Source organism: Mycteria americana, chromosome 1 (genome assembly GCF_035582795.1).
Source record: "Mycteria americana isolate JAX WOST 10 ecotype Jacksonville Zoo and Gardens chromosome 1, USCA_MyAme_1.0, whole genome shotgun sequence".
Taxonomy (NCBI): domain Eukaryota; kingdom Metazoa; phylum Chordata; class Aves; order Ciconiiformes; family Ciconiidae; genus Mycteria; species Mycteria americana.
Genome location: NC_134365.1, coordinates 14556288 through 14570766, shown reverse-complemented (window position 1 = coordinate 14570766; position 14479 = coordinate 14556288). Strand labels below are relative to the sequence as shown.

General features: G+C 40.5%; 1 protein-coding gene across 1 annotated transcript in view; it reads left to right on the top strand.

The window, feature by feature from the left end:
• Positions 1-14479, top strand: part of RELN (reelin) — a 293553-nt gene that overhangs the window by 172951 nt on the left and 106123 nt on the right. The window contains exons 11-14 of the mRNA XM_075491501.1: positions 3380-3525; positions 7801-7952; positions 10969-11081; positions 12483-12691. Of these exons, the coding sequence (XP_075347616.1) occupies positions 3380-3525; positions 7801-7952; positions 10969-11081; positions 12483-12691 (620 nt within the window). The remainder of the gene's footprint in view (positions 1-3379; positions 3526-7800; positions 7953-10968; positions 11082-12482; positions 12692-14479) is intronic.

The following is a 14479-nucleotide window of genomic DNA, read 5'->3' as shown; positions in this document are numbered from 1 at the left end:
TCTAATCTGTTCAAGCCCTATTACAAAACCGCAAAATAATCCAGCACAGTCAGCAGCCTCCTGGATGTTGAACAAGACTGACAAGGTAGTTGGGGGTGATGCCGGTGAGGGACCATCTCCTGTGGAGCTTCTTTTGCTCCTGGAAAATTTGGCTGAGTGCTCTTTGAGGTTATTCACCCCTCAGCAGCCCATCAGATGAAAAAAAAGCAGTAAAAGCAGTAACAGAGAGCAACTTCTTGGAAAATGAAAAGGAAAATATGGAAGCTAAGTGTGAACTGTGGGTGATGATTATAGAGGCGAGGGAAATGTGGCAGGTGGGAGAGGACGAGATCATGAGCAGAGAAGCCCTGGCCCTTGCTGGGGCAGCATGGCTCATGCAAATGGGGCTCGTTCTCGTCTGCTTCTCCCATGGGCATGTCCAGGGTCCCAAATGGTGGCACTGGGGAAAAAATATACCAGAAAATGATGGCCTTCCCTCAGAACTTCTTTAAAAGCTGTACCTGTGTTTTGAGCATCTTTCTTACTCTCTTTAAAGGTAATGAGCTTCTATTACTGCTATCATAGGTATGTAGAATAACGGGAGTTAAACCCCAGTCTGAACTTTTCTGCATAGCTGTTTCACATGAGATTCAAAGTTAACATGAGCAGAGGGTGATTTGAGGCATACGTTGTGTGGTTCATTAACACATAAAATATGCATAAAATACGCATAAAATACATATTCATAGATACTGTGTAGCTGTGTATAAAAGCATAAAGATAGTTCGATAGAACTGATGAAATAAATGATGCTTTTGAGCTTTCATAAAGGGTTGATCTTACACCACTGTATAAATAATTACTTATTCACCCCTTTGCCAAACTGCCCATTTATTTATCTTGACAACCTAAATGGAAACTCCATCAGATGTACTCCAGTAAATATTCTGTTAGACAGCAGAAGGACTTACAAACATTAAGTGATAATGGGGTTGTATCTGTTTGGTGTTTATTTTAATAGGTGGCTTTCATCAGGCAAGAGATTACTAATTACACACCCCACTATCAAGTATACGCTTACATATAACTTAGCAACTGAGAAATAAGTAAAGCTTATAAAGGATTTTCCAAAGCTTGTATGCAATTGTAGTAACTAGCTCAGTAGGATTTATTTGTCTATTTGTTTCCTAAGAGATGAAGGGTTACGTATACATTTGAATTAAGTTTTAGCCTGAATATTTATTTTTACTGTATTTACTTGACTGCCTGCAGGTAATAGGAGTTTTGTGGCAGATTGATTGACAGATAAAGGATACTTCGTTTCTGTTCAGCAAATGAAGAAAATGCTGAAAAGCAAGAGGCAAAATAAACAAATAATTCTTAAAATTCTGATGTTGGCAATACCTGTAAGCATGAAGGATAAAATCAGTGAACAAAAGCCATTTCTCAGTCAATTATAAATAACTGCATAGTACAAATAGTGTTTTTCAAAGAGAAGTAAAATGTAAAATTGTTTCATTAATTTCTGCAAGTTATAAAATATTTTATGTGTAAATTATTCTGCCTTTCCAGTGGCAGCTGCTGCATATATAGTGCACTGTGTATATGGTGCATTAACAGAGCAAGGACACTTGTGACAAAATTATTTAATTTCTGTGATAAATTATGAACATTTCAGAATCTTTCTATTGCTTTGACCTTTCTTTGGAAGAACAACACTTTAACAGCAATTTGTTTATTTTAGAAGTTGAAACAGTCCTTACATTTTTATAGTTTGTTTATTTCTTTAAGTGATATTTAGTCAGTGTTAATAAACATAGAGCTGTTGTCACTCAGCTATAGACCAGAAAGTCTCTACAAAAATCAGACTTCAAGTACTCAGATTTTTTTCTAACAATGTGTAGGCACCTCTAGAAATGTAGTCACAAATTACATTCCTAAATATAAATTAATTGCTAAGTTATTGGCAACCATACTTGAAAATCATCAACAAAAGAATTTCAGTTACGCCTTTTTTTGCATTGATAAATGAAGGAAGAGTTATAGAATCTGACAAAATGTGTTATTTTGTACTTTGCTCATAAAATCCTATAGACAGAGATGTATTGGGCAGTTTTCATTTCTTGCCACATCTTTCTCTTTGTTAAAAATTTAGTTATTCACTTCTATGGCACTACCGTGACCTTTTTAAATGCAGAAGAGGTGATTGTCATATTTTCCTTCAGTGAGCTATGAAGAGGTTCAGAGACAAGAGGGCACTGCATAGACGATACTGAAAAGGTCAATGCAATTTGGCATTATTGTATCTCTTTTTCAGATGTTGAACTGTGGTAAGAATGCAGAATTATTCTAATTAACCATTTCTTATTTCAGCTTTCATTTTTAATGCGACCAAGAGTTCCCCCCCAAAAAAGTGTTTGAGCTAATTATTACTTTTATCAGTATTTTTATAACTACGCATAATTCAATAAAATGCCAAGTTCTCAGTTTGCGTTACGGCCAGGTAGATCTTTTTTAGAAGCTTACAGTATCTGCTTCAGCCACACAGATTTTGCAGACTTTTACTGTTTTATCAGACACACAAGAGGGCAAAAGTAGGATGGGAGAAAGAAGAAATCTGTACTGTAACCCCCCCGTGCTCCTCACAGACATAGGTCTCCACGTGCTCCTCAGGTCAATATGCCTGGAGAGGGGTGGTAGCTGGGGCACGCTGGGGCAGACGCCTGGCTTCATTTGATGCCGCTGAGGTGGTACGTACAGAAATGCAATAGGAAAAGCAGGCACGTTGGGTGTGGGGGCAGCCTCAGAACCCCTGAGATTGCTGTATCACAAGAGCTAGCTGCCTATAGAGCTATTTGTTATGCTATTTGAATTAAATATAGCCAATAGGCTTTTTACTCATACACTTCAGGCCCAAAGTTTACTGTATGGCAATGCAGAGCAATTGTAAATGCAAACACCTCTGCTGGCAAAAATTCAGGCGTGGAAATCTGATGTGTTTCACAGCATGAAACTCTTATGCTAACAAAATATCCATAGCAATATTTGATATACTACTAAAGTTATTTGTACACACAGTTGTGTATGTGCCAGACATAATGGCAATTCTTTAAAATAGAAATAAACACCCAAAGATATGGTGCATATCTTTTTGATGCAAACACAGTTTTACAATGGTCTGAAATGCATTTGTAGAGAAGCAGGTATGGGATTAGGACACAATTATCATTGGGAGTGGGCCAAGAAAGATAAAAGATGACCATCCATTTTTTATTTTTATTTTGTTTCAGGCGTCGGTGAGGCATTAGATAATGTACAGCTCGCTCTGAGCTCTGATGGCGTGTGGTCAGGGCAACTGCCCTGGCAAACCCAATGTAACGTCACCTCCTTTTGTCCACAGCATAGCTGCCAGTCGGATGGAAACTCCATCTACTTCCACGGGACAGAAGGCAGCGAGTTCAATTTTGCCACAACCCGGGATGTGGACCTCTCCACGGAGGACGCCCAGGAGCAGTGGGCAGAAGAGTTTGAGAGCCAGCCTAAAGGGTGAGTGTCCCTCGCCTGCGCGGGGCCCTACGCAGGCGTGCAGCATCCCTGCGGGGATCAGGAAACTGCGTAAACAGAGAACTGCATTTTGTCTTTGCTCTGGAGTCAGGGAAGATTGTGACTAGGATAAATAGCAATACAGTAAATAACGGGTGATGGTAGATTTTAGGAAGGAACAAGTCTGGAAAACCCAGGAGGAGCAGTCTGTCTCCAGACCATTCTGTCACCAAAGCTTTCAATGAAAAAAGTTGTGCTTCTAAATTATATAGTCATTCGGAAGAAACACGCGACGTTGATCTGTTTTTTCATTCTGTCACACCTGAGTGTTTTTAACAAACTCCTATCCATATGAAATCAAATTCATGCCCCTCTGGATCCCTGCTGCGAGCCACACTTTGCCATGAGAGAGCTCCTGCTTGTGCAGAAGCCTGCAGGTACCGGGGGAGGAGGAGGTGGGGGCAGGACAGCTGAAGCAGCAGCCTGCTCTCACCTTCCAGCACCAAGAACATGCCCATGCCTGCCGTGCCAGAGCTGAGGATCCGGCCAATAGTTTACTATTTTTACTTTAAATATATACAGGGATTCAAAGAGTGCCTGTAAAGCCAGATCCAGCAGGGACTGCTGCAAGGGCAAAGACAGTAAAGAAGCCATCAGGACAGCAAAATTACCACTCTTAGGAAAACATGAGTGAGCTTTAAAAAAAAAAGTGTCCTGGTAAAGAAGTATCATTTTATATACCTCAGTGTATAAATTCTGACAAAAAGAAAATAACCAACAATGTGATCTTGAATCTTTTTTATTTAAAAAAAAAAAGAATTTCATTAGTTGCTGTAACCCCAGGGCAATGAGAAACATACACTGTTAATTTATGGGTCTCTACTGAATGTTGATTTTAACCTACAAAGTGCTTCAGATCATTAGCAGCTGATTCAAACGCTGCCTGTGCTCTGCTGAAGGTAAAGAGCGCCTTTTAAGAGATATATGCTAATGTGTCCTGTGGACACGTGGTTTATTTGGGGCTTACAGAAAAAATATTCACCGTGAACTCTGTCCCAGTTTGAATAACCAACCCATGTCCAGACAAAGGAAAGAAAACGAGTACATGTGTGTTGTGTGTTAGGTGACCATGTGGGATACATTTGAGATGTTCTCTTAGTCTCTTTTCCATCTTGAAAAAACAGGATGGGAGTGTTACCTGGGGACATCTGCCCTGTCTGTAGATCCTGTCTCTGCCGGGCCGGGTGTTTAGTTGGGCTAAGTAGGGCCAGACCCCTCATCGTCAGCTGTTCGAATCGGGACACCTCCTTCTTAGATAATAAGTAAACTTTTAAAAAATAATTACATAGTAAATACTGCAGTGAGTAGAAATACGGAAATAAAATGCTTATACCACACCCTGGTCAGCAAATGCACAATTTCTTCCGCATTAGGAATATTACTTTTTCCCTGTCACGCAGCGTCTAACTCCAATCTGCAGGTGCTGCCGCTCCCGGGTAGGAGCGAGGCAGGGTGTGAGCCCCCGATGCATTTTGCGCTCTCAGCCTGCTTGCAGTCCCAGGACCCAGGTCCTGCTCTGCCCCCCAGCACGTAAAATCTCGGTGGTGCAGCAGCCTGCTCTAGCGGGGGGGAACTGTTTTCCAAGGCACTAAGCAGCCTCACTTGTGCCAAGGCACAAGTCCTCACGACTTTTTCCTTATTTTTTTCTATTTTTTTATTTTCTAATTTTATTCTGTATTAGAAACTTCCTTCTTTGAATTGTTGCTATAAGAATGGAGGTTTGAGTTGCACGCAGCCGTGAATACACACTGAACTCGGGTGATGTTATGGGCTACATCCGCGTCGTGTAAAATTGTTTACCACCCCTGGCCCGCTTTGCAACATTTCTGTGGGGCTTTGCTTTGGGAATTGTACACAACTGCAAACAGATGAGCTGCTTTAATTCCTTCTTAGAGAAATGTTTTTGAATGTTATTTGAACTATTTTTGAAATAGTGTTTTACTGTATTCAAATAGTCACAGAAACACTTTATGCCTGAGCCAGAGCTTGCAGGAAGTTCTCAGGCTTCCCTTGTAACATCGGCTGGAGCCTGCCAGCTCTCAAAGCACAGGCAAAAGCATCCCTCGTGAAGAAGAGCAAAAGGAAGCTCCCACGGAGGGGTCACCACCACCCTCCTCTGCGCCACATGCTCTCGGGTGCGAGACATCTGAAAGATCTCCACAGTGAGGGCAGAGGAGCTTACCGGTGTTTTTAATAAGCAATTGATTGGTATTTTTTGCATGTCCCACCTAAAGCAGTAGACTACCTGGATAGGGGTTGCTGTTGTTAGTACCACGCGTCTTCCCACTGTCATTCTGTTTCTCTTTAATTGCATAAATTAGGGCCTGATCCTAAAAGTGGACAGATCCTCACATCAGGCTGCCTCTGGCCTCTCTAGCAGATACATTGCAGCTTTGGTCCTCCGTGTCCAGTAGATCTAATTTAGACCCATGTATCATTCTATCATATGTTTTGTAAAGAAGAATTTCAGGAGTCATGTGAGGGATTAAGGAATCCAAATGTAATGTTTGATCAAGAATGTCTACATCTCTGTCATGCCATCACCCAGGTTGCTTCTCCATTTATCCTTACAGTGTTTTGATGTATTTTTATTAAAGTGCCAGTTTTTTAACGTTGTAGAACTTTCTGGTTTTCATTTCTAATGCTGCCTAAGAGGAGAGGATCCCTAGAAACATCCATGATCTGCATCATTCATGACCCTGAGTAGTTTTGTGGGTCACTACAGAGAGTGTTTTAATTGAGCTAAATAGAGCATACGAAAGATCAATGGAGCATTGTGAGATTTTTGTTGTGTGAGTTAAAGTAGGCACAACTGTTTAATTCGGTAATTGCCTTCAGCCCAAGAGACCCATTTTCAAAATTCTATTTTGATTATATTGCACATTACCTTTAAAAAGTCTGCACAACTAAAATACTTCCCTCAGAATTAGGGTTAAGTTAAACTGGGCTTCCATTAACATATTTATATTTATATCAAAAAAGCTCTTCAGTGGTGCTAAGCTCACTAATTCCTGTGTAAATGACTGACAGTTTTAAAGCAGGATTTCTAAACGGGCACGTTGCTGGTCTGTCACAGTTAGGTCAATAGGGAAATTGGCAGCTTTTAAGAAGATACTAGAAATACGTTTTGAAATAATTGGAACGGTTAAACTGATAAATAGACTGTTAAGTTCTTGAAATGACAGTTTTTGAAATTGTCGTATGGCAGATCTCTGTTAGAGATTGTTTCTGCTGGAAGTGGACAGGAAAAGGCTCTGCCTTCCCACAAAGGTTTCTGAACGTCAGTGTTTTCCCATTCATCCTGAATCATGCTGGCTAGTTAAACGATTGGATTATCAGGATTTAGTGATTCTAAATAATTTCATTGCTTTATCAGCCTTATATTTTTAAAATACTTTATTATGAATTAATTAAGACTTCAACATGAATAATAATGTATCAAACCAAAATAATGTATGAGTTTTCAACAATTTGTAATCTTTCAAAATATTTTAATCGAGTTTTGAAGAAACCAGCGCTTTCAGGATGAAAACATGTTTTCAATAAAAAATATTTAATTGAAAATTCTGCAACAGCTCTTTTAATTATCACTGAATAAAAATAAGAGAAAACGTTGCACAGAAAAACTGAGAAAGATTGTATCATCACATATTAAAAACACAGCAGTCTTTTTCATACTCTGTTCATGTGTTAGCTAAAAACTGTTACCCTAAATGCTCAAAAAGATGAAGAGAGAGCATTTTCAGCTATTATCTACATATTTAATGACTGTATAGCAGATACGGTAGACATGTGGCTTTTCAAGTTTCATTGATCTATAAACCTTAGATTATATGAAATGAAACAGAATGCAATTATATTTTAAACATTTGTATTCCAGAAAAATAATGAAGATGACAGAACAACACAACACTAAATATTTGGTAATAGCATTCATTAAAAGCCTCATTTTTTTTTTAGTAATTCATGCTTTTCTGCCAACTTATGTAAAATATTTACATTTACTTCGCTTTATTTGAGTCAACTGAGTTTAAAAACCAGTATTGAATATGTAAGTAATGTTGTAAGAATCATATTTGAAACACTGCATTTTGTTGTCCTCTGTAAGAGTAGCAGCAGCTACTTCTGTATGTACAAATGAATTCCTAGAACGTGTTTTGTATGAGTTTTTCAGTAACGTGCCTCTGCACATTCTCCACCCACTGTTGACCTCTCCAGGTGGGACATATTTGGAGCCGTCATTGGTACTGAATGTGGGACACTGGAATCTGGCTCAGCTATGGTATTTCTCAGAGATGGAGAAAGAAAAATATGCACTCCATACATGGACACTACAGGTTATGGGAACTTAAGATTTTATTTCAGCATGGGTGAGTATATATTCCTAATGTAATACATGTGGAGCACGTGAGATTTAAATTGCGCAGTGTGTCTAGAACTATTTTAAATACTCCTCAGAAGAGGATAGCTCTGATTCATGACTGTGATACCATGAGGATGTAAGACTGACCACTTTTGGTCAGACCAAGAGTCCACCCTTCTGGATGCCCACACAGGTGTGCAAACATGGTGGGCACATAAATAGGCCTCCCAAAAATATTCTTGCAGATGGCACTGACTTGCAAATGAAAATCTTTCTGAACAAGACAGGGCATTCTGGGTTTAGTAGCCCTTGGTGGGCGTTTCTTCCATGGATTTATCCAGCCATTTTTTTTGGCTGATATAAACATGTAGCTCCAGGTTAAAGCAGTTTAATATAGAAGTTACATGAAGGTGTGTCCATGTAAGGTCAGTGTCTAAACTTCATTTATAGTTAGAGAAGATGTGGTCAGTACCATTGCTGGAAAAACCCATGCAGCTCACCATGAGATATCTGTGCTAGACCAGCTGAGCAGCTCCCTGGATTCAACTGACTGCATGGGATGGCTCTCCTTTGATAAAAAGAAAACTTAAGCGCCTGCTGCATGCATAGGTGTGCGTTCACTCTTGTTCAGTCCTCAGGCAAGATTCATTACACAAGCACAGGTTGTTGTTGCCACTTGAGGTGTCCAAGCATATCTGAGATATCAGCACAAGTCTACCAGATATAACGCAGGATTTGTGGAAGAGGCGCAGCCTGCTGGAGTAGCAGGTAGGTCAGGCAGGTCCCTCTACAGTGTCTGAAATGATCCTTGGTACTAGTTTTTATCAACTGAACCTGCCTGTTGTGCCCACCAGGCCCTGTAGCCACTCCATAGTTAAACAATTCTTCACGTGAAGAAGTAATCTTGTCTTGTACCTTCTAATTTCATTTCATCTCCCTTACTTCTTATATTAGAAGAGATGTTCATATCTTTGTCATCCTCACACCATAGAGGATTTTACAGGTACCTGTCATATCCTCCCACAGTCACATCCGTGTGGACCCTGGTGTTAATCCATCAGAGTGAACAGACTTGCACCCGAGGATGAGATAGGAGTAGCACAGAGGTGGGACAGCCTTACCTGGCCGAACCCACAGAATAGTTTCTGCTCAAAAGCTCTTATTATATTCATAATCGTTTTCCTCTGCTAATGTATTGGCCCAGGGTGAGGGTCACACAGAGTGTGCTATAGTGTGCTACAGTCTCGGAGGAGGTATGGCCTACATGTGGCATCCCTAGTGAAAAGCACTGATGCGGTGTTAGCATCATCTGTGGACCTTCCCTGCTGGGACAAAGTGCAACCTCAGTGATTTACCAGGGCTAAGAAAGCAGCCAAGAACAAACCTGCCCTGCCACTTCCCCTCCCCACCGTTGTTGTCAGTGCAACTGCATTAGTTCGGCGTTGCAACAGACCAAAATCCCTATGCACGTGATGTACCTCATTCAGTACCTCACAGTGTTTTTCCAGAACTTTTATTTTGCACATAAAGGAAATTGCATGAGGTTATTCTCTCAACACCAGGTTTAGAGGAGGTGAGGGGTTTTGCTTAAAAGTAGAGAATAATAGAATAATAAAGGAGGAAGCAGAGACTAAACTTGTGACCTCCACAAGCAACCTTCTGAATCAACAAGAAAAAACACTCTTTATTTAATGAGTGGAAGACCTCATGTTGTTGTCCCAAATTGTCGCACATCTCCTCTGTGTTACATGAATTACCAATAAAGCACAGGAAAAAGAGGATGCTTTTTCCCAGTTCTTCCAAGTATTACAACACCTGCAGGAGAAACAGGAAAGAAATTTGCTCAACCTTCTGAACTTAGGGGAGAAGTTGTCAGCACATGGAGGCACAGAGGATAGTGGGATATCACTTGAAAAACGTGTTCTGTACGTACTTGTAAATTAAATAAATAATAGTTTAAACATTCAGGCAAGCAGGGATTTGAAAGGATACATGGATGTTCCTTATTACAGTATAATACACATCAAAGATGCACATATTATGTAGCTCTCTGGACTGCTTTGCCTATTCCATTCCAAGAATTGGCCATCTGTAGTGAAAATAGCAGAGAAAACATTTCATATAGGCAACCTTTCTACTTTACGGACTTTTCAAAGAAGCTTCCCCATCCTGTTTTTTTTCTCTTTTGTTTTGTTTTTTTTTTGATACCTGCAATACCCATAGTGTACAGGGAAATGATGTTTCCTATTTCAATTACAGATACTTTGTTTTCAAAACTTTTTTCCAAAACACCAAACTAGTGTGATGATGTCCATCTCACAACTATAATGCAGAGCTTAATGCTTAAATTTGCCAATACGTCTGCTCTCTCGGAGAAGGTTAATAGGTGTTTCGGGTTCTACCAATACGAAGATATTTCAAATGCTGCCCCATTCCAGTGAGGCAACCACAACACACGTTTTCTGTGATACAACAGACCCCATCCATCCCTTTTAGGATATGGTGTAGATAGCAGAAGCAGCAGCACAACAAAAAAAGGTACAGCAGTCTTTCTCATTTCCTACTAAGAGCAAATTCTCAGCTGCCAAACTATCAGCTGAGAAGTGTTTAAGAGGTCCTCACATATGATGTGTGTGGCTGCACGGACTGTGAGTACTAAATAACAGTTTACTGATGAGAACTCAAAAAGCAGAGCATTTCTATCTAAATAGGATTTAAAGCATACAGATAGAAGTATTGCTTTGGGCACAGCATTGTCTATTAAAATTGTTTTGATAAGCTGATTAAGAGAGTTACTTGGGGTTTTCATAATTGTCAAGCCCCTCGATCTCTGGCATGCTGTATCTGATCAAATAGTTCTTATACATTGTGTCCTTAGGGCTGGTGTTCTTTTGTTTCATATCCTAAGTTAAATAGCATCTGGTTGTAATTATTTTTGTAATTATGGCTGCGTAATATGATTCCACTTTCCAATAACAAGGACTTCGATTAATTTTTTTCTCCCTCAAATGTGTGTTGTACAGGGGGAACTTGTGATTCTGGAGGATCCCATGAAAATGATGTCATACTTTATGCCAAGATTGAAGGCAGGAGGGAACACATACCTCTTGATACCCTGACCTATGCTGCTTACAAGGTAAATCGTCTTAAACAAAGAAGGTGGATGGGATGGATAGATCAATGCATTTTTAAGCCATCACAACAATGCTGTATGCTGCATTCCATAGGGGCAGTCAAACGTGATCTTCCCAAGCACATAAATCACGTGCAGACCTCACAGTGATAGGGTGCCTTTGCAACACGGCCCTGCAGTTATTGCTGATTACTCCTCCCCAGAGCAGGACTGCGGCGTTGGCTAGTGCTAGGATAACAGGCAAATGGGCAATGGGCAAAAACTTTCAGCCATCAGCTGAAAACTTTGGTGATAACGCCTCCTCACAAATAATTACTCCTGTCTCCAGTCAAACTCCTGCTAGCCGTGGTTTGATACTCGGGAGCTACATCCTGAGAGCCAGGGTCAGCCATGGTAAGATCAGTGGCTGGGAGGAGAGTGACTGGGAAGTGCCTGGATGTCTTTCCTGTGCCTGCTGCAGGAAATTTCACATTTTACACTTTTTATTTCCATTTTAAATACAGTTGTGTGCCCTCTTAGAGGGTCTGCAGTGACGTGGGTATGAACTCAGTCATAGGATGTGGTTGCTGGCAGTGTGCGCAGGCAGCTTCTCCTCCGCCGTTAGTGCAGCCTCCTTCCAACCACATCCGCCACCCAGGCAGGACAATAAGGACCTCGAGCTTGCTGTCCGGATCCTTCCTGTCTAGGGCAAGGAAGCACTTAGACCACGTCTACCCTGAGTAACCCAGCCCTGAGGTGTCCTTACTCTGCTGCTGTAAAAAAGATAGCAAAAATTGATACGTAATACATATACACGTGGATGCGCTAGAGATGGAAATGCAGTATGCTTACACAGTATGTAGGAGATTTGGTGGTAAAGATGCAGCTGATTTCAAGCACAGGTCTGTGTGCATTTTCACTGTAACTCTAGCATCCAGAAAGCAAATGTTTACAGTACGGGTTGGCCTGGGTTTGGTTGAGTCACTTGCATTGTTTCATTGTGCGCGGCTTCCCTCCTCGCCTGCTTCTGTGTGAAAGATGGGGTAGAACTTTTTTAAAACTAAGGAAACTGTAATTGTAAAATAATAAAAATTAATTGGGAAACTCAGGGAGAGATAGGATCTGAAATTACACTGACTGCATTCTGGAGGTTTTTTTTAAAACAAGCCATTTTAAAGCTGACATCCTCTTTTGACATAATAAAGGTCTAATTATGTACTACTTATGCACATAACAGAAAATGTTTTTATTTGGGATCTTCTGTGGGGAAAGGTGACTAAAAAAAGTTAACAGAAATGAAGCAAGGAGAGAGAAAAGTACATGTTTGGTTCAGCACATTTGAAGTTGCTTTTCTATTTTAAATAGTACCTTGTGACCTTTTTTAATATTTTTTTTTATTTAAGCCTGATTTAATTTCTTTTAAAGGTTCCATCTTTGGTTTCTGTTGTCATTAGTCCGGACCTGCAGACTCCAGCAACCAAGTTTTGCCTGAAGCAAAAGAGTCACCAAGGCCACAACAGGAATGTCTGGGCTGTGGATTACTTCCACGTCCTTCCAGTGCTCCCTTCCACGGTGACTCACATGATCCAATTTTCCATCAATTTGGGTTGTGGAACTTATCAACCCGGTAACAGGTATAACAGACGAGATTTCTCTTTTGATTATCAGCTTTCTAGCACATTTTGGTTTATATCATCTATATGAGTATTTGGATTTTTTTTCTCAGAAAGAACGAAGCCAATTAATAAAGACAAATATAAGCTGCTCAAAAGCTAATGTTTCTCCTGATCTCCGCAGGCCCAGGTTTATATACCTCATATGCAATAAGAAGTCTATTAAATAGCTTTCCAGGTCAAAACTTGCTTTTCTTAGTCCATTATTCTAAAATATGCTCATGATTCCAGAGCAACTTTTGCTCCAGTTTCTAATGGATATGAGATTTACCTCTTAATACTGTGTAAGGGGGAAAGGCAGCAGCAGGAACCTGCCCTACTGACCTCCCAGAGATTACTGATGCCACAAGCATATTTAACTCCTGTAAGGCTGGTGATAAATGGCCCTCTTCTTGACAGCCGTCAGTATGAGGACCTCACTGCCTGTACACTGACCACAGAACTCTTTTGCTGGCTTCACTTTATTGGGACATTCAACTTTATTTTTTCCATGGAGTTAATGGGCAGGGAAAGGGAAAGAAAGGAGTCATTTGCTGCTCCATATTTTGTAGAATATTAGAAATGTTTGTTGGAAGGGACCTTCACAGGTCATCTAGTGAAACCTGCTGCTGCAGGTGGGATTGTTACTAGCATAGGTCAGGTCAGCCATGGCTTTGCCTATCCATGACTTGAAAACCTCCATGGATGGACATTGTGCTACCTCTCTGGGTGACCTGCTCAAGTGAAAAAGGGTTTCTTAATGTCCAGTCCAAAACTCTGAAGCCATGTCTTTATGGCCTTTGCCCTTTCTACTGTGCCTGCCAGTACTGAGGACAGTCTGGCTCTGCCTCCCTTGTGAGTGTCCTCTGCACCATCACAGGCTGCTGTAGCTCACCCCTCCCCACCAGGCTGAGCAAGCCAGCTCCCCAGCCCCCCCTAGCTTGGTGCTCGAGGCCATGGACATCTTGGTCATCCTCTGCTCCACTGCTCCAGTTTCTTAACATCCTTCTTCAAATAGGGGACCCAAAACCAAACTGTCCACTGTCCCTCTTTCCTTATGTACATGTGAGACTGGTTTATCCTGATATTTTATGAGGATTAAGTTACTTTACATTTTTCCAGAGTCAAGAGTTTAAAGTAAGAGAAGTAAATGCTTTCACATCCATGTTCTTCTACTTCCAACTGGAAAGAGCTGTGTTAGCACTGACAGTCCTAGCAGCCATGCAGGGCAGCAGAATTCAAGGGGCAGCAAAAATCAAGGCATTGCACTTGTACTTGATAGGAAGGGAAGGCAGCAACGTTTTTCTACATGGAAAGTGAAAACTTTGCCTGTAAACACTCCTGGCCTGTAAATATAAGTTATATAAAGTCTCTGTCTCAGTCTGTTACCTGATGGAGATTAGTATGTATTTTGAAAGATTAATATTCTTCCTTCACATAAACTACTTCTGAAGCAGAAATTAGCTTCTTCATAACAAAAGAAGCACGTGGTCCCCATCATCCCTATTTGTATTTCCCAAATACAGCAGCATTTCCCATCTCCTGGTCTACAGCATTATTCATAATGCTTTCATTACTGCACATCAGAGACTCTCACTGAATATATGCAGTAAATATGACCCTCCAACGTATCAGTACAGTTAAATGTGAAATAAATTAGTCAAAACCTCCATAAACAGTTTTAATGCACACTTACAATATCACAGTGATGGTACATTTAAATAAAGTAATATTGTCAGCAAATTATAATGAAAAGGAAAAGTTATAATC